We start from the raw sequence: 21,258 nt of genomic DNA, 5'->3' as shown, positions 1-21,258 counted from the left end.
CCTGACACTTAGCTTCCGGTGGGGCGGCTGCAGGTGTCTGAATTCTGCCCACCACGAGTAGTTGTGGGTCTCGCCCTGTCTGACTGAGTGGGAGAACATGCCCCATTGCTACATGCACACTGTGCAGAGTTAGCTTCTTTCCATTTCTTAATGTTGGATTTCCCTTTTAAAAGAAACAATTAATTTGCTTGGCAGCCAAAAGAGTTAACGTACTATAGACTGAAAATCTTGATGTGAACTGATACAAATCCAGGTCTGAAGATAGGCTGAAATAATGGGCCAGGTTGGAGTGGCAACAGTTTACATCACCAGGGAATTTTGCCTGAAAGCTCTAAAGATGTTTGTGCTGTCACATTAATACGTTAACTCTGAAACTTAATGACTGCAATTAATTTTGCTGCAGTTATTAACTGTTTTATTACTGACTACTTTAGCACAAAAATGTATTTAGTGTGACTATAGCTTGATTGGATTTGGATTTACTGTTAAGGCCACAGTAGAACAGGAATCAGTGTATATCTTTTAAAGATTTAAAACAGAAATCACATTAGGAAATAAAAAGTGGTGGTACTTTCCAGTCCTCCTGTCAAAACCCAAATTCTGCCTTGGGACGACACCAAAAATCTGAGGTTGCTCGTAGTAGATTCAGGCTGTGTAATTGGATCATCCTTTTCTTTCACATACTAAAACATTTTAACATATAAATTGTCTTTGTTACTCTTCAGAATAAACATTCACTTCAATGGGGAACATTGACAGCTGTTTGTTGTGCGTATCATGCATTTTTGAAGGCTCTTTTTGCAATAACAAGACTTAATTTTTTTCCAAGTTTTGATTTTTTTTTTTTATATAAAGCCACCAGGTGTAAGTAAACTAGGGCTTCTGCAAGGTGATCCTGTTTCAGCTACACAATAGATTAAGTCATAAGTTTGATTTTTAGCTCTCAAAATCACGCTCTAAGAACGAAATGGAGACAAATCTAGGAAGGTAAGTTGGGCTGACCTCTGAGCAAATAAGACACACATCTTGGTTGCTTTCTTCAGACAACTCTGGTAACACATTTTTTAGCCTGTGATGGCTATTTTAATATACGAGTGAAGACAGATTTTTAAATTTTTGGAAAGTGTTTACTTCTTTAGATTTTACACTTTTACTCTGTTAGTGTTTACTGTAATATTTGAGTGTTAACCTTCTAAAACTGGCAGCATTTCTCTTAGATAAATCTGTGCATGCTTAAAAGATTAACATTTTTATGTAACTGCACCTTTTCCATACAATCTGATTGTCTAGGTATTCTTGCATATTATTATGCGACACTAAACTTCTGATTATTTTTAGATACTTATCTTTTTAAGTAAATAAATTGTTTTTCCTGATAGGAGTGTTATGGTTGGGATATGGTCAACTTGAAAAATCATGCTTACATTTAAACATCAGCTGTTATGTGTAACCTTTAAGATTACTGGAAGAGAAAGATTAGGGAGAATTTAGCTTGTGCTGTTGACAGCACATGATGTATAGAGGCATTCATTTCCTGCATCACTGTCATGCACTGCTTGGGGAACTGCAACTGCTTGGACTATCCTAGGATTTACAAAAGGAAGCACAATAGGCATTGGGAGCATCAAAGCTAAAACTGAAAGAGGCAATTGAAAGGCAGGCAGATAGTTGATGGGGCTGAAGCTGGGCGAGTGAGCTTCTTGGTCAGGTTTTTTTTTTGTCCTCAAATCCTTCTAAAAACAGCCCTGGAGCAGAAAAAATAAACTTAAATGAAAAATAAATTTAAAAAGGATTTTTAAAAAAATCAGGGTATACAGTAAAAGCAGGGATATCCAGAATTCAGACAATTGACAGTGTAAGTTAACTGGCATCTGCTCCGCCAGTGACTGTCGGAGCGGGATTGGCAACAGCATGGCTGGGGGATGGCGGCCTGGCCAGAGCCAGTGCCCTAGAGGTGCTGGATAATAAAGCTTCAACTGTATTGTTCAAGTGTGTGATCAGAAAATCTTTAAAAAAAAAAAAATTAGTTAAAAAAATCTACTTTTCTTTATCCCTGTAAAGATAAGTAAAATCATATTAAAAAGAGGAAAGTGTGATTGTAAGATGGCAAAAATTAGCAGAGAATATCAGGAATGGTGTGCTACTTAAAACTGCAGGTTGAACCTCTCTCATCCCGCACCCTCAGGACCTGACCTGTGCTTGATGAGAGAATTTGCCTGATGATGGGAAGGGATGGGTAGCAAGTTACCAACATTTCCACTGCTTACTAGGCTCTTTGAAGACATTTAGTGGCAAGTTACAGCTAAACAGCAGCACAGAACACTGTGAGGGCCAGGATCAATGTCTGTAAACAAACTTTGTGGGATCATCGGAAACTTGGCTGTACTCATAAGTGGTCATCCAGCTAAGTAAAATCCTGCTGGATTACGAAGTTTGCTGGATGAAAGAGTTCTGGATTAGAGAGGTTCAAATTGTATTTCAAAATTAATTTTTAAAATGGCAAGATTACAAATTGTCTGACCTTTCAATATATCTCTTCTGTTGAGAAAAGTGACTAAAAATAGTATTATTGATTTCCATATTTATTGTGTGTCAGCTTTTCTAGATAAAGTATGTTCAGCTTGAAAAAAGATAGGGGTGATATGTGTGAGGAGCACAAGAGGTCACATGCACCCTCAGTGGCAACCCAGCCCTGTCCACACTCACCGACAGTGTTACTGTGGGGAAAGCACAGCAAGGCATCCCCAGCCTGTGCTGCTTCCAGCAAGTGCAGGGGTGATCCTGCTCCTCCCTTGAAGTAGCATGGCCCAAGACCAACGCAAGCTAGAGCTGCCTTGCTCCAGCTTGATCTGCTCCAGGGCTGCATCGCTCCAGTGGAGGGGCAGGGCCACTCCTGCACTTTGGGGCTGTTTCTACCCAGGCCACTTCAGGTGGCATGCTAATACACGGAGCGAAAGATGCTAATGAGGTGTGGATGCAAATTCCCTGTGCCTCATTAACATAACATCATGTGATTTGGAGTCCGGAAAACCGTTCTTCCAGACTCCAAAATGCTGTCTAGAAGTGTGGCCTCTTCTTCCCAAAAATTTTTGGAAAGAAGGGGCCTCCGGAAGGACTTCCTTCTGGAAGCTCCCCCCAGGGCTGCACTTCTACACAGTGTTTTGGAGTTCTCCAAATGATGTGACATTATGCTAAGGAGGCATGGGGAATTTGCATCCGTGCCTCCTTAGCATCGTTTGCTCCGTGTATTAGTGTGCCACTTCCGAAGGAAGTGGCCTGTGTAGAAATGGCCTGGAAGTGGTGTGGCACTGCTGGAGGAAGAGACAGACAGGTGTACACTAAGGGCAGGGAGGGTTGTGGGACTTGAGGTCAGGGGAAGGTTGTTCTGCCCCTTCCCTGGGCTGGGGAGGGCATGTAGTCAGTGCCCCTCTGGAGCCCTCCTCACTGGTCACCTGTGCAAATGGAAGAAGTAAGTACATGTGGAAACACATTTATCACTGCCATTTTCAATAACTCTAACAGCTCCGAGTGAATCTGGTTTCTTTCTTTATTCTGTTGGATGAGGCACAGGAAAGGGTATGCAGGTTAAATTATTCTCCACATTGCAATTGTGCAATCTAATTGTTTTCAGTGCTTCTGTACTGTTGAAACTTACTGGCCCTATAAAGGAAATTTACTAAATAATTCTAGGTGCTGACATACTGGCTCAAACTAGTGGCTCATCAATTTCAAGATTCTATTTCAGGAATTTCACTATCCTCAGATGCTGCTGAGGAGTGTGTTAGAATCCCGTTAAGAGTTAATAATGGAGAACGCTCTCTAGCCGCGTTCAGTTAGTGATTAATGGTTTATGTTCTTTTTTAAATGCCTTTAAATGTTTTAAAGTTAAACAGTAAAATGGATTACAAATATAATTCCTTAGTATTTTCTGTACTCTTGGACTCCATGTGCATTGTAGTAATGAGTTCAGCAAGCTGATGATTATATTTAACGGTGCCTACTGTAAATTTGTTCCTATTCAGATTTGTTGGATTGGCACCCTATTCTTGTATGATTTGGAAAGTGTAAATTAAAGTCTCTCTTATTTCTCTGTACCATTCATTATTTTATTTTCCTGAGGATGCACAAGGAACAAATTGCAGGTTCATCTCTCGTAACTGTGCTGGATGGGCACAGCTAATTCCTAAACTTGATGAAGGCAATCCAAAGACCTAGCGTACGTCACCTGCCCTTCACCATAATAATGACCTCCTCATGCTGCGGATTCGCACTGTCATGAATGAATGCTTGTAAAGAGTTAAACCCACAAAGAGTGGGTTCTCTGTTGGCAAGCAAAAGGAGATGTTTCATTGGATGCAATCAGGTTATTTTTCATTTCGGGTTTGGTGAGGGACTTCTCATGCTGGCTGATTGGACACCCCCCCTGCTCCTGCCCGTAGACTGTGACTTTTAAACTGGATCTCAGGGAAGTAGTTCTCTGTGCTTTAAGCTACTTTTTTTTAAAGTTGCTCTGTAACACCTGGTGACAAAGTATGCTTTATCATGTTAATCTTTTTGTTTTGTTAATAAATCAGTTTTAAAAGAAATTACTTGATTCCTAGGGAAGAGTCTGTGTATATGCATGATGAAGACTGAAGGGTCAGCTATCAGACTGAAGACTAATTTCTTCCTCTCCCCTCACCCCCTCTCAAGTGTTTTCCTAAGCGGGGGTTAAAAGCTTAGGGTTACCCCACAGGGAGGCAGCCCATTGTTTAAAGAGGGGTTTTCTCACTTGGGTAGTGGCAGCTACCTCCCAGGGTCAGGGAATCTGTGACCTCAGGAAGCTTCTAAGCAGAAGCCTATAGAGGCAAGATATTTTAAGGTCACTTGAGGAGCTCCACCTTCTGCACTCCGAGTGTCAGAATGGGGAATAGTCTTGACAGGCACCAGGGCCTGCTCCTGGGGTTGGCAGAGTTGCAGACTTAACGACTCACTCAGATAAATAGACAAGTTCACCCCTTTCAGATATAAGATTTCAGGCAGTCTGCAAGCAGGAAACATTCACTGTGTCAGTTACACGTGGATCATGATTCCATTTATCTTTGCAGGGGCTAAAAACCAGTTTGGTTTCTTTGGGGTGTTTTTAAATGACATGAGATTCCAACACCTTGTGAATTCAGGAGCTAGGGTTAGACAGACAGGCATGTAGTGTCAGTGCTATAATACAGCTGTGGTTCCCAGAAGCAGTTTGAAAATCTACTATCACCAGCCACTACACACTCATTTTGTTACACAAGTAAACAAAGAGAACAGAATTATTAACATATCATTTTTACACTGTTACTCTTCATAGTAGAACCAAACTGTAACTTATTCATGAATGCACAGGTTTCAGAATACTCAGGTGGAAGCTGCCGAAAATATGCAAAGCGTTATGAAGCATGAAATTGAAAATTGTATTGTTAAAATTAATCTGCCAGTGGTTTCTCCTATTTGGTATCAAAACTTAGTCACCTTGTATCCTGTCCAAGATTTAGTTACAAACACATCCCAAATCTGAAAGTGACATTACGTTTCGGCCTCTTATACTAATTAAAGGAAAAACCCAGCTTTAAATCTTAGAAGGTGTTGTATAATACTGATTAATTCTTATTTATGCAACAATCATTTGATTAAGCTTTTAGGCCTTCTACTTCATGTAGTCAGCAGCGTCAAGAATGTGGGTTTTCCTTAATGATTACAGGTGTTAAAATAACAATAAAGAGGTAAAAATGATATTGCCTTATCTTTTTTAGGTTGATAGTGTTTCTCTGTGCTTTACAACATCCCTGTGAAGCATGTAATATGTCCATTTTACAACTGGAGTATCAGAGACTCAAACAATGTCTTGCTTAAAGTGGCACAAAAAGAACTAAGACATTCTATAAGTCTAAAATTTTTCTTTTTGGTAGAGTTGGAAGTAAAGCTGTTTATTAACCTTAATTTTCATACCATGCTTATCAAGGTGTCTCAGCGTATTGCAACCTTTAAAATATATTTTTACAAGACCTTTATCTTCGGTTTCATTTTCTTCTTTTGGTTTTATCTTTGTGTGGCTACAGCTACACTACATTCCCCTTTCAGAGGAGGAGTGCAAATGAGGGAGATTGAAAATGCATGTGAAGTGCTGATTTACAAAGCTTACGCTTCATTTGCATAATCACGTGGGATCAAGTTTCTGGAAGAGGCTTTTCTGAAACCAAAAACAGCCATGTAGACGGGGTTTCTTTGGAAAAAATATTTTTTGTCGGAAGAACCCTTCTTCCTGAAGCGAAATAGATAGATAGAATTAATATTCAAAATGACCTGGACAAACTGGAGAAATTGTCTGAAGCAAACAAGGTAAAATTCATGAATGACACATACAAATTGGGAAATGATTGCTTAGGAAGGAGTATTATAGAAAAGTATCTGGGGGTCATAGTGAAATACAAGCTCAATATGAGTCAACAATGTAATGCTATTGCAAAAAAAGCAGACGTTCAGGGAGTATTTTAAACAAGACACATGAAGTAATTCTTCTGTTCTACTCCATGCTGATTAGGTCTCAGCTGGAGCATTGTGTCCCATTCTGGGCCCCATATTTCAGGATAGAAGTGGGTAAATTTGAGAAGGTCTAGAGAAGAGTTAAAAAATAAAGGTCTAGAAAACATGACCTATGAGGCAAGTTTTAAAAAAAATCCCTGGGTTAGTGTAGTCTGGAAAAGAGACAGCTGAGAGGAGACATGATGACAGCTTTCAAGTACATAAAAGTTTATTACAAGAAGCAAGAGGAAAAATTGTTCTGAGGGTAGCACAAGAAGCGATGGGCATAAACTGTGTCTAGGGAGTTTTAGGCTGGGCATGAGTAAAAACTTCCTAACTGTCAGGGTTGTTAAGCACAGGAGTGAATTTTCTGGGAATATTGTGGAATCTCCATCATTGGAGATTTATAAGAGTAGGTTAGACAAATATCTGTGGAAGATAAAAAAGATAAAAAATAGTCTTACCATGAGTACAGGGGCCTGGACAAGATGATCCTTGAGGTCCCTTCCAGTGCTATGCTTTTATAAGTACTCAGTTCCTCAGGTAACATGGTCCAGTCCAATAAATGGCTTTTGAATATTGGTACGAAAACCTTAAATTTGTTTCTGCTGCACACAGAGCTATGCAGAGAGCAGAACATAGAGGTCATCTGTTGAGTAGGTAGGATACTGTATTTTGAATCAAGTGGAAATCAGCTTCATTCTTGTTAGATATTGTGAATTAAATAATGAGTCATAAAGATGACAAATTTGTGGGTCACTGTAGTCAAATCAGCTTACTGAGGTAACTCTCTTCTATCTGGGTACAGGCTGAAAGAGGCTTTGAATCCACAAAGACCTCAAGGCTATTTCGGGAATCATTTTGACAATTGGAGGGAAGAACCCTTGATGGAAGGTGGTGGCTTCAGAGAACTTGCTTATCCTCTGGTTTTAGTCTAAATCCATACATTGATACTAATTTTTGAAATATATTTGACCAATATATGATCGAATTTAGAATATCTACTTCCACTTATTACAGACCTCCTTTTGAATCATTTTACAGCAAGCACATGTTTTTTCTGATTTTGTTTTTAACTGTCTTTAAAACTGAATGGATGCAGTCTGGATTAGTTGCTTTAACCCCCAGAAAATGAACGTATAGGAGCTGATGAAGAAAAGAGCTGTGTTGTAAAGTGGACTGGCAGGGGAGAGACTGTAAATTTCTTTCTGAGCTTTTCTGAGTTTGTGGTGTTTTGAGTTGATGGTTTGTTACTGTTTTCTAATGGGGAAAAATAGTAAAATGAAATGTTAACAAACGAGTAATGCTTTCAGAAAATTGCTAACATTTCATAACATTTATACTGCATTTGGAGATTACACATCAGTGTACCGTTAGGAAGCTGACATTGAGCAATTCTGCATATATACTCTTGAAGAAACATAAGAAGCCCCCTTGTAAGGCCCTCACAAATGTACTGCTCATCTTGAAACAAAATTAATGACTCATGATTTTCATTGGATTAAGCAGTCACAACACCTGAGAATTAGTGTGCCTGAGAATTACTGTTTGAAGTATGACTTAAAAAGGGAAAAAAACAAGTTATGTTTCTAGAGAGCTAACAGCTTTCATACTGTAGCCTCATAATTAAATTGAATTTTGTGATGTGCTATTACGTTAGTGAGGGGTTCAGCTGTGGTGGACACAGTTTCAAGTTTAACAGAGTGAAAGTCACCTCTGCTACTTATTTAGAGTCTTTTAGGAGCACATAGACCTACGCTGTTCTTAGAAGTTTTATTTAAGTGTCAAGTAAAGGTTGGACTATCCAAGCATGCTGAAATTCTATTCAGACCTGTGCACAAGTTAGAAATATAATTATGCTTTTATCCTTAGCAATAATGTTAGTCTGATGCAGTGGTAGACAATTTAGGCTAGTGAGTGGCCCTCCTTCATCTTAGTGGGCTGCAAGATTATCATAACCAAGATGGTCTCCTGAGATAGGGTAGCTGTGCTAACTGTGCTTGCTTACATAGATTTCGTGGGATGCGCCATTTGACCCATAACAGCACTTCAGTTGTGTGTAGAGGGAGTGCATGACTCACACAGTCAATGCAGTGTGCAGTCAGCACACACCTCACTTCATATGCCCTTGCTTTAAGTGCCTGTCCCTTTTGTAATACTGGGAAGAAGGGGGCGGGGGGGGAGTATGTGGACTATCCTCAGCAGAATCTGGCAATCCGTTTTATAGGCAACAGCAAACAAAATGTGTTGTGGGCCACATGTAGAACCCCAATGGGCAGCTCTTGGACCACAACTGGTCTGATGGATCTTCTGATAGATCATTAGTAGAAGGATGGCTTCTTCTGGCATGTTCCCTATGGAGCTTAAATTTCCAGTTATTGCAGGGTGTAATGGCAGTGCTTTTTTCCCTTATGAAGTTCTAATCTAAACCAGACTGTTCATGAGAGAACTAAAAATACCAACTGCAGTATTTTTGAGACAGTATTGCATATATATTGATCATATACTGTGAAATCGAACCTGAAGTCCTTGATCTAACTTTCCATAGCCCAGGAGTCTGCAACCTGTGGCTCCAGAGACACATGCATCTCTTTAGGGACTTCTTTGTGGCCCCCAATGCCATAATTGCAACGTTTAAAAAACAAACAAACACTGATTATTTTGAATAAACGGTGAACATCTAAAAGCCCAAAAATGAAGAACTCATATCTAAGTAGCAAAAGGCAAGTGATCGCAAAATGTTGGGTAACTCCCCCTAGCCTTCTCCCGACGGAGAGAAGGTTAGGGAGTGAAAGTTGACACACACACACACACACACACACACACACACACACACACACACACACACACACACACACACACACACACACACACACACACACACACACACACACACACACACAGAGTGTGAGGAAATAGAATATGTAAACAGTATGTGAATGTCCTGCAGTAAACATGTATCACATTACAATTTCTTGTGTATGCACTGTTCTTAAAATAGGAGTTTTAAAAAGTATGGTCTGATGTTATTTATTAAGGATTGTTTTGTATTCACATGTGTTGTGGCTCTTGAATTATTGAGTTGTCTGCTGAATTAATAAAAAAAGGCTTTTCTTACTATTGTGGTTGCCAGCCCCTGCCATGGACTATTTTGGCTTTCTGATTGTTAGCCGGTGGCCAGGTAATGTGTGGTGAGGTACTCCCCTGGGTCGTAAGCAACCCAGTTTTTTACTGTTAGAGCAGGCAGCTCCTAGCACTCTCACCCACGGCCAGGCTGTAGTAACCAAACGGTTAAAGTTCATTTTGTTGTGCCGGCTGTGTTGCAGTGACAAAAGGGTTAACAGCAGTCAGGCTCAGAGCTTAACTAGTTACAATTTTATTAAGCTACAGTTATAAGCCTGCGGTTACAAAAGGCTATTGTCTACTTCTTATATGCTAGGAAAGTACAGGTGTTAACAAGTTACGTTACAATCCAATACAAAGATATGTTACCATCTAACACAGTGATATCTTGACACAAAGACGTCTAGTTACAGAGCTCTAATTCTTTAGCTGTGCACAAAAAAAAGTCGGAGACCTAGCATGGGTGTATGTTACCCTCTCTGCATCTCTCGATACCAGCATAGCCAAGCTGGATTGGTCACTCAGTTCCGCAGAAAGACGAATACGAGGTTGGGCGTCCCCAGTTGTGGACCTCGGGAGGCAATCACCTGACCCGACCAGCAGGTAGTTGGTGGAATGCACTCAAAGTTAGAGTTCTGCTGGACCCATCTTTTATACCCCCTCTGGGTTACATATTCTCTTTCTTATCTAAGGTGCCAGATCATACTGGTCTGTCTTTGTGATGCCAGTTTGTTACAAGGGCATTTCTTACTTAATTTGCACTTGTAAGACAGGAGATAAGCAATTTGAGAGTACAGGACATTCTTTTTGTGTGGGCGGGGCACTTCCCCTTCTGGGATGGTTGTGTGGTCATCATATCCATCAATGCCAGCTGGGGTGATTTCTTGAGGGTCCCCCCCGCCTCTTGTTGACAGTTTGGTCTGTTAGCCTTTTATCTGTACTTTCTGCTTCTCAGGGTCACGATGAGCTAGCACATCTGGGCCTCAATGAGGGCATCAAAGACTGTGCTGTCAGCAGCCGTTTCTGTGCCCTGTGTGCTCCTCAGTGGGGGTGGGGGGACAGCTAGCAAGCTGGCTTGTAAGGGGGAGACTTTGTCTGGCTATACTGATATAAGCAATAAACGTGATAGTTATCAGAGGGGTAGCTGTGTTAGTCTGTATCCACAAAAAGAAGTCGTCCTGTGGCACCTTATAGACTTACAGACATCTGGTAAAGTGGGTCTTTGCCCATAAGCTTATGCTCCAACATATCTGTTACTCTGTAAGGTGCCACAGGACTTCATGGTGTTTTTGTGAAAGTCATAGTTGGATTTTTAAAATCTGTAGCTTGATTATTAACTTCTCTTTGGGTGCAGCTCATCTCTGCAGTTGATTGGTGCCTACGGTTGATTGATGCCTCCTTGTGTCCTTATATGCGATGCTTGCTGCAGCCTATCTTGCCGCTTTCCCTCTTGCCTCTCTCTGTTTTTATGTTTTGATTGTTTTCCTTTGTATATGACTTTGCTTTCTATATTTGCTCCAGATCTTCTGTTCTCCTCTCATCTTCAGTTCTGTTCAGTCACTATATATCTTTCACCTTCTAGACAGCCTGAGTGCGCACATGTTGCCATGGAGACCACTGGGCCACGTTGAGAGATAAGCACACTCTGGCATCAAGTAGAATTACGGGCTGGAAAGGCTACTGCACACCCACAAAGGTTGTGTTACTGCCATCGGTTTGCAAATCCCTGACCTTAGGACATTACTTTTTATTCTTCCCACAAAACAGAAGATAAACCAAGGAGGCAAGCACTGTTGTGGTTTGAATCTAGGCCTTGCAGGTTGCTTCATGAGGTAGAGAGCCCTGAACAGATATGATGTTGGAGCCTGTGGTATTTCTAGGTGTTTTTTCCCCCTATTAATAGCTTCACATCTACATTCTTTGTCTCCTTTTTAAAATACTTCCCTTCCACTTGTCAAAACAATTTTATTTAAAATTATGTCCCAAGATGTCAGGTCTCCCTTTAACTTCCACAGCCTTATATCTATTTTCTTTAATCATTTGTAGTTATTTATCTTTGGTCTCTCATACTTTGGAGTCTTCAGATCTTAATCTATCCCAAAATTATCTGTGGTAATGCAAGACATACTGTTAGTGTTAAGAATATAACTGGAAATTCCTTTTAAGCTTGAAAAGCAGCAAGTACATTTTTCTCACTTGTTCATAAGGACGTGAGAATTACTGTTTACTGTAATTAATTTACAGTGTTGTAGAAACTGAAATCCTAATTAAGATTGTGGAGGAAGAATCTACAGTCATTGCAGTACCAAATGATACAGTCTGTAGGACCTTGCCTCATTTATTGTAGACATCGGAAGGCATGGAGGAAATGAGAGGGGGGGATCGCAGAAAGAGGGCCTAATTTTTTTCTGATATTTTTAGTATAGTCCTGCATGCAACACACAAAAAAAGAATAGTGTTGTGCATTTTAAATTGAAATGCAAAATCTGTGAAGATTAACTTTGTGAAATTGTCTTTCTGAGATGGTAGCAGCAGGAACCACCATTGAGAGCATATATGCTTTCCAGTCACTTGTTTGACTTGCTTTCCACAAAATCGAGCTCCCTTGTTCATAAGTAAAATTCTAACCAGGTTCTCAGCTACATGCTATGCAAAAAGAGCTCAAGTTTCCTCAGAAGGGATTTGCTAGGAGTGGGGATTCTCATAGTACCCAGGACTATGAGTCATCTTGTTACCCGTGCATCTAGCAAGAACTAGCCTTGCGCATATTGGTTGAGTGTTAGCTTTCTAACCTCACCAGCCCTTCATAGCCCTCATGCCATCTGGGCTATGTCAACCCAGTTTTGCTTTACCGATTTACAGGAGGTGCACTCTAGTGCCTGCATCTCCTTAAAGCATCCCCTGTGATGTGCGTCTCCTGACGCTAATATTCACAGACATTCCAGATTCTGTGCACCCAAAGTAGCAATGCATCGCAGTTTTACCTTAAACCACCACTTTTGCGTAGCAAGAATAATAAAACCATAGTTATTAAACCAGAGAAAGTTTATTAAGAAAAAATAGAGATTCAACTTGAAACGAGAGAGTAGCAGAAACAAATGGTTACAGTACAGAACAAAATAATAAAACCAGAATTGGGGCCTACATGTATTACTAATTGCCTCCCCTTCTAACAAAGTAGGTTGTCACTCACAAAATTAGGTCTGTTGTAGAAGTGGTTGATTTCACCTGAGTCAGGATCCCAACTTTCATATAAAAACATCTCCTTTCCACAAGGTGTTTCCTCTTCTCATTTTGTGTTATATTGAAACAGTCTTTTGTGTCTCTTTGTAGACAGGTGATCGCGTACATAATAGCATTCCTTTTTTATCTTCAAGAGATTTATGTTGTTTGCAATTGTCCCTGATGATTTTTCCATTGATAATCTAGGGATGAAGCAAGGCTTGAGACTTGAATTACAGAAGAGCCTAATCAGGGAGGAGTGATAAACTTTCTCCTGCTCAAATGGACCATCATTATCCCATTGACATCCCACAGTGACTAACTTCGATGTCCAAGTTTATGAAGCATACTTTCAACATAGTCACATTGTTCCATAAATAATACTTGTACACACATCTCAAAATAGTTGAGCCTTGAGAAATTCTGAGTTTATGTGTTACCCTTATGGATGAATACCCTGTAAGATATGTGTATGGCGTTGTCAGATTTGAGATGAGAGTTGTTGGAAAAGAGGGAGGAATCTTTGCCAAAAGATATCATGTTTCAGGAGGGTGTTGCATCATCAGCTATATTCATATTTTAACTATTAATTATAAGCTAGATCTGCTGTCTTTGCCATATACAGCTTGTGAAAAATGAGTCCTGGTTTTTTTGGTAGGCTAACGTAGGAAATACATAACTTATAATTGATCACATGCATTGAGGGCAATCTTCTTTAGGAAGCTTGATCTCTCTTTTTGCATAGGGTGTCACAGAAGGCTTGGTTGACTTTATGCTAATGCCTTCTAATAAAAGTATATCTGACTGTTTAATCTTCTGGGCAATGTGACACCTGAGCCAATAGTGATTGAGGGCAGATGTAGACTTAAAAAGTGGCGCTGTTGTAGTGCTTTAGTGAAGATGTTATCAAGACAGTGGGAGAATTAATCTCCACCCCTGAGCAACAAAATTTTACCGGTGTAAATTTGTAGTGTAGACTTGGCCTGAGTTTCTGAAAAAGGGATGGTCCTGAGAACTCACTATAATACAGATTGCTACTTTGTAATAATGGATGCAGTAAACTCTTTCATAGCCGGCATTCTATCATCAGGAACTCTCAAATAACTGGCATTTTAACCATAAGCAAATTTTAGTCATGTTTTCTATCAGCATAGTATAGTGAAAGTAAATACAAATAAGAATAGCAAATAAAGTGTATATTTATGGGGTCCAATAGTACGGTTGGTAAATTAGGTACTCCAAATACATTTTTGTTTGTTTCTTAGTATCTAATCTTGCTTTTCTTTAGTATTTGCCTTGCTAGGTATACCTCTCCACTATGCAGAATATTTGAATACTTGGCAACCTCCCAGTTCTGGGGCTGCCAGATATGAAAGAGATTACTGTACATTGAGAGAACATGAGATGGTGAGGCATTGAAAACACTGCTGATCTGAGTGAAAAACTAAGTAAGAGTAAGTGTGGAAGTATATATTAAGAAATGTAAAGTAATTGCTTAGTTTTTAAAAAAATCAATTAATAATTTATATTTCTATTTTAGAAAACTTCATGAGACCACTTAAAAACTATGGCATTGCATGGTGAGCATGTGTTTTGTTTTGAATCAAGCTGTTTACAAATTTATTTTGGATAATTCCTTTCTGCATCATGTTTGAAAGATTAATTTTTGCTTGACTGTTTCAGTATGTCTATGGGTTTTTTGGTGGGAGAGAGTGCACCAGTTGTATGGAGAGGACTCATGGTAATGTCAGCTATAGAGAAATTGTTGAGGCAGGTAAGTTGTTACCTAAAATGTTTACTTTGAAGTAAAAACGTTTGTGTTGAAATATGAGTTCCATTTTGAGCAATTATTGAAAGAAATGCCCTTAGTATGCAATGTGTGATTGTGTGTTGCACCATTCATTAAGTGTCAAATATGTTTTTTGCAGGATTTAGTGGCTTGCATTGGCTTTTAAGTACTGTTGTTCAGATGCATCTGAACAATAAGGAAAATAAATGTAACAGGGTCAAGGCAGCAGAACCTAGTAGGAAGGGGAAGGGCAGCTTAGGATGCAGCTGAGGCTGGGGGAAGAAGGGAAAGAGTTGGTTAAGCACCCAGGTGGAAGCATCAGGGAGGAACTGCATTAATCAGTAAGGGCCAGCTGATCTCAGCCAGCATGTTGGCAGAGGTTTGTGGGGATAGGAGGAAAGGCGTAGCTCGAAGGGCTCCCCTTCCCTGCTGAGACTGAAAGCCCTGGTAGGCTGAGGGTGGTGCGGAACTGAGCAACTGGCCCTGACAGACAGAAATGGGTGCAGCTTAAACCCTACTGCCAAAGGGAGAGTCATGGGAGCCTAGCAAGACATAGGGGTACCTTTCCACATATCTTCATAGTAATGATTTGTATTTTTTCTTTATATCGTCTGTCACTTAAGGGGAATTTAATGCCCATTGAAACTTGGTAGGAGGTACATGCTTAACTGTTGTTTGAAAAATCTATTGCTTTATGTCCAGTTGAAAGTTGCAGGATTAATACACCAAATCAAATACAAGGAATGTGTATAAATAAAATATCACCATTGTGGAAATGGACACTTGTGAACAATGGTCTGGTATAGGAGCAGTGTTCATAATGGGTGTGCCTCTGTCAGATACTTAAACCATATGCTTAACTTTATGCTAATGAGTAGTCCTAATGCAGTCAGTGCAAAATTTTTCTGAATGGATGATAGGAGCTGAGGCTTCATTTTTATTAAGCATTAAAATCTCTCTGAATATGTCCTTCATTTTGGTTCCTATGCATTCAGTTTATTTATTGAAAAAATTAAAACCAGCTGCCTTCTACTTAACTACGGTAGGCCATCAACCCTCTACAGACTCATAGAATAGAACCTAAGCATTTGGGAAGAGAGAACCGTAAAATTTGTTGCCTTTAAGTATACTTCTCAGACAAGTCTGTGCTGGGGCCATGCCTGTTTAAGTATTCATCTCTACTGTTTGTATCTTTCCTTATTGTTTCTGTGGTTTTTATACTATTTTTGAAGTTGTGGTGTATTTAGATTTGACTAAAATAGTTTTAGATATCTGACTATGAACACAAGGAATCATGTACCTCTTTAGGACCTTCTTTTCTCACATGTTTATTCACCTGCCACTCAAAGTGCTATGATAGTATAATCATGTATTCTCAACATGAAGATCATTAGATAATGTCTGTAATGCAAATACATCATTAGGCAATGAATTAATTTTCTGGCTTTAGCATGTGAAAGCTGGCTGTGTTTTTTTGTTTCTTGACAAACCTATTTTCCCTTCTCAGTGTGAATGGAACTGTGGTATACTAATGAATTAAAATAACTGCATTAAGGTTATATGTTTGGGCGTTTGCATTGTGGCCTGTGTTGCTCACTGTTTACATCTATGTTAGGGATTTTAAAATGCAGCTAGGCAATTACTAGAGGTCGTCTTGACCTCAGCAAGCTCCTCCAGATTATTTCATTCCCAGCCTGTTCCTATCCTAGTGCTGCTGAATTCCTCTCTGTTTCTAGTACAAACTTCACAATAGGTCTTTGTGGTAAATATTCTCCCAATCATATAAGCCTCACATTCCCCAAAATTTAGGGGAGGGTATTTATCTGCATTAATAATGTGCCAGTGACAGGGGCAGGTGACTCCATTCCCCTGGTGTGCTGTGTTGGTCAAGACCACAAAAGCTATGGAATCTAAAACTTAAGAGATGGTGCTTAAGTCAGCACCTGCTATATTAACATACCAGACCCTGGGAGACCAAGGATTTTGGCAGTTGCACCATTGCTATTATTTCAAACATTGGTGTCCCCAAATGGGTAACAGATGCCAGTTTCCTTTTTGAGGGTGCTGATAATGGCATGAAATGAGTAGGTTGTTACCTAGCAACTAAAGAAGCAGTTACACATGAGCAGGTCCTTATCAGTAGGAATGAGACGTAGTCCTTTGACTGTGAGGGCATTAGTGATTTCCCTGACAATGGAATTTTGCTTTTGAAATGATGAATGTTTTAAACAGCTAGATTCTTTTTTCTTTTCAAAAATTTTCCACTGTATGTGAACTAGGCTGTCACCAATCCTGCATAAAAAAGAAACTGTTGACTTCCTTTGTAGGAAGAAAAAAATTCATAGATTTACAGGAAGTGTCAGTAGATTTCAGTGTGCAGGTAGTGTTTAGTAAATGATTAATCAATTATCCAACTTGACACATGCTGTTTTAATATGTTTAAGAAGTTACAAATTTTCCTACTCACATGAAGATCAGTCAGTCTTGAGGTTGGTTTAACTGCAGGAGTTGTAGAGCTGTGGTTCAAGCACCTATGTTAGAGAAGAACCCAACATCCAGTGTTTTTATTAAATATAGCAGGGTTCCATCATACACTGGAAATTATACTGTGGTGTTTAGGGGATCTTAAATCTCTCCCTCTAGGACTTAAAATCCCTGAATCTGTTCACTGATCAGTTTCAATCATTAAATGTTATTCAACAGGATTTTTTTTTAAGTCTGAAGTTTGCTCTTTTTCAGGAGATAATAATTCTTTTAGTTGTTTATATCACCACTTAATCTCTTCGTAGTTCAAAACAGGTCCTCAAGACATAGCTCATCCTTCCCTTTCAACTAAGGATAAACAACCAAATTACTCTCTTAATCTTGGTTTATCATATAATATATTGAGTTTAAAGCGTTCCCAGACATTCGGACAAGGAGATAAAATATTAAGTAAAGCTTCCACGATAATTAAGTCAGCCAGCTCTGAGACTGCTATTGCAGTTTATTGCCTCAAATAGGAAAAGTCTTTCACATTTAAAAATAGGTAATACTCTTCAATGTTTTTATCATCAGTTTCAGCATATAAAAACTACTTATTCATTCCAGTGCATATCTTTGTACCCTGAAGTACATTTAACAAGCTCTTCTTCCTTTTTCTGTACAAATGCACCTGTTTGGGAGGACCTTTGCAGTGCTTTAGAAATTTCAGGGAGGCATCAAGAGGTATAGGGGACAAATTTATTATGTGTTGATGGAGATGGGACACCAGGATTGAGAGTGTGTAACCATCTTCCATCTCTCTTTCCATTTGTGAACCTCTGAGGTGGACAGATATGCAATTTTTGTTTTTGTAAAGTAGATATTGTTACTTGGAGAAGCCTACGTAGGGCTTGTCTATACTTACTGGAAGATCGACACACCAGTGGTAAATCTTCTGGAGTTCAATTTTGCATATCTGGTGAAGACATGGCATAATCAATGTCTTTGGGGTCCACAATCAACCCCTGTACTCCACATTATCACCTGGAGTAAGGGAAGTTGACACGAGAGGCCAGGTCTTCACTGGGGAAATAAGTTGACTCAGAGACATTAATTATAGTTATGCCAACACCATAGCTAGAATTGTGTATCTGAAATCATCTTATTTCCCTAGTATACACGTAGCCTTACTATATGTAGCCTCTATACTCACATATTCTAAAATTCTTTGCGAACATCAAACGTCATAAAACCCATTTGAAGTAGGGAAAACTAATGTTAAATCCATTTTAAACAAGCGACACCCAGGTTATTCAAGGATTTCACGTATACAGTAAACTCTTCCATATCCAGCAGCCTCAGGACTGATAGGTTGCTGGATATTCAAATATTGTGCATAACTGAGAGGATCCCTTTGCCGTAACTGACCAGTGCTCTGGGGCCAGGCCCGGGTGGTACGAGGCTTCCAGAGGCTCACTCACTTTTTCCGCCTTTCCCAGGGTGCAGGGGCTGCTGCCAGGCACAGGCGGAACTGTGGCAAACCCTCCTGCTGCTGGCTATGGGCACAGAGCGATCCAGGCTAGCTCCCTGCCATGTCCCTTCTGTTTACGTGCTGTCACCAGGCAACAGCAAAACCTTCTGGAACACAGTAGCATCCCTCAGGCTGAGGCCTCTGCCACTTGGCAAGAAGCGTCATCTCCACCCCTTTCAGCACAGTGCCTCTGTGGGGCCCTGTGAGAATTGCACTTGCCATACCAGAGCCTCTGGCTATGGCATGGGGCCCTGCATGGTCCAGTGTGAAGAAGAGTCGAGGGCCTCTGTGCTGCCCCCTCAGCCTAGCGCAGGTCAGCCTTCCCCGGACACTGCCTTAGGGGCCTCATGCCACAGTAGCACTTCACTGCCCCAAGCCCTCAGCAGCCCAGACCCTGGAGCACCATCTCCACCAGCTCAGCTTGCTCCATACTCCCAGCAGCTCAGGTCCTGTCCTGTGAGGCTGTGTGGGATGGAGGGGTGCAGGGTGGGGTGGAGGCTGGCTCCCCATGCTCTGGCCACCGATCTTGCTGCCTCCTTGCAGGGGTTTAGCAGCTCCAGCAGTTCAGGCCTCAGGCTGTGCTGCCACACGAGGTTGGGGGTAGGAGGCTGGTGTGCAATGGTATGGGATCCCTTTGCCATCTGTGAGCAGCGCAGCTCCCCTGGAAGAGGAAACCCAGGCACTGGGTGTAGCATCTGGTGGCAGTGCCAGCTATTTAAAAGTACCCGTTAGTTGAATAACAGTTAAAAGAGAGTGTACTATACTATGTAACAACAAAGAATATAAGAGTCCCCTTTGTTGCAGCCAGGCCCACTGTCCCTCTATAATGTCACCTGTTTGTCGTTAGTGGATCTAATTGCAAGACCCTCTGTGCTTCCAAGTCAGTTGGGTCTTGGATGATTCTAGTCACTATTTTGAGATTTGTATCTATAAGGCAGATTCCCAGATGCAGACCTCTTCTCTGAGCCTGTCCTTAGGTTCTGGAACTCCGTAATTCAGCCATCCCAGACCTTGAAATCATGTCTTCGGCTTCCCTAGTTGGAGTTAATTCTTCCTAGAGTGTGGTCTCTCAACCTGACAGCAAAGTAAGGAACATAGGCTCGGCAAAGAAATTCCTTAATCATAGTTATTTTGGTTTGAAAATGCACCAGAAGGTTACAGCTCTTTGCAAAATAACAGAACCCTTATGACACCCCAGCTCCTGTACTCTGGTCAGATGCCTTCTGGGAGTCCAGTGTTTCTCAGTATTTTAGATTATGCAGAGTCCTTCCTGTAGCTTTTCTGTCTAGCTAGTTTTGCTTACATATGGTAGTGGTCTTATTGATACGTTTGTGCTACAGCTGGCTAACTTGAGCTGCCACCTGTATTTTTGGAGCCCTGCTGCAATTTTTGATGCACTAGCTTTGAGCAGAGCCAGAATTTGTGTCTGCCTGCTCATTCTGGGAAGCATGCTCCCAAACACAAATGTAGATGTACCATGAAATACAGCCTCTTTCTCCTTTTGCCAGATGCCCAGGCTGAGAAGCTGCATTTCTATCTGGTACAATGGTGCCCATATGTAGAAAATCTTTTGTTCTTAAGAATATTGGCTCTATGGGTGTACCACATTATGAAGTCAGGATGTGTGCATGCCTGTGCACTCAGGGTCAGAGAGTGCAGTGTCTGTGCCCTCGATGCCCTCACGCTTTGCTATGACTGCATATAGGAAGAGCTGGACCTGCCACTATTCCAGTTCTTTCCAACTCCCTGCAGCTTGACACAGAGCATTATGCTGTCTTCTCCCTAGCCTGTGGCGTGCTTCACCTCTTTCTAAAATTTCTATATTTTCTTAGAATTTTATCTTATTTTTACTTTTGGTGTAGCACTTTTGGCGTGTTTTGAAATGGAGTGTTTCCCATTTCTTTTTCACCCTGATTTGGAGGTTTGAATAGTAGGCTCCAGTGCAATTTGTGCCTCAGATCCGAGGATTCAAACCCTGCTCAAACTTCCTGCAGGTCTTTCCCCTGCAATACATTCAAGCTGCCTGTGCTCCTCAAAGAGTCTCTTATTCCCCCAAGTGTAAGGTTAGACGAGGGTTTAAGAACAAATTAAAAAAAACTCAGGAAGGACAGGCTCACACCTCTGTTACGGGAGGGTAGAGCTCCAGAGATAGGCCTAAATTATTGTTACACCTTCCAGCAGTCACACATTACCAGTCAAAATTTGGTACTGTCTCTGGAACTACGAGATATTGACTCCCAATGTTTCCTACCTAGGGTCCCTGGTACTGGCCACTCTTTGAACTCGTGTTCCTCTTCAGAGCATGAATTACTGTTACTGACAGGTACCAAGTAATACTCTCCACCTCTATCATCTTGTCTACTGAGCCTATTTACCTTCTGCTACCAACTTCAATGATGTCATGCTGTCTGGCACCATCATGACCTCCTGTCCCTAATAAACTCTTTGAGAGTTCGCAGACACATTTGCGGATATTTATCTTGACTCCATCCAGTAGCTTCTTATCAACAGCATCTAGTACCTGTACAATTATAAGAGGGGTAGCCGTGTTAGTCTGGATCTGTAGAGCAACAAAGGGTCCTGTGGC

General features: G+C 40.7%; 1 protein-coding gene across 5 annotated transcripts in view; it reads left to right on the top strand.

Moving 5' to 3' along the window:
- The window catches only part of NUBPL (NUBP iron-sulfur cluster assembly factor, mitochondrial), a 164,797-nt gene that overhangs the window by 34,098 nt on the left and 109,441 nt on the right, over positions 1–21,258 (top strand). For all 5 annotated transcript variants that reach the window (XM_074996873.1, XM_074996871.1, XM_074996876.1 and 2 more), the window contains 2 exons: positions 14,429–14,468; positions 14,572–14,662. In XM_074996873.1, coding sequence (XP_074852974.1) covers positions 14,429–14,468; positions 14,572–14,662 — 131 coding nt within the window. The remainder of the gene's footprint in view (positions 1–14,428; positions 14,469–14,571; positions 14,663–21,258) is intronic.

The sequence above is a fragment of the Carettochelys insculpta genome, chromosome 6, assembly GCF_033958435.1.
Source record: "Carettochelys insculpta isolate YL-2023 chromosome 6, ASM3395843v1, whole genome shotgun sequence".
Classification (NCBI taxonomy): domain Eukaryota; kingdom Metazoa; phylum Chordata; order Testudines; family Carettochelyidae; genus Carettochelys; species Carettochelys insculpta.
This window is presented reverse-complemented; position numbering and strand designations above follow the sequence as displayed.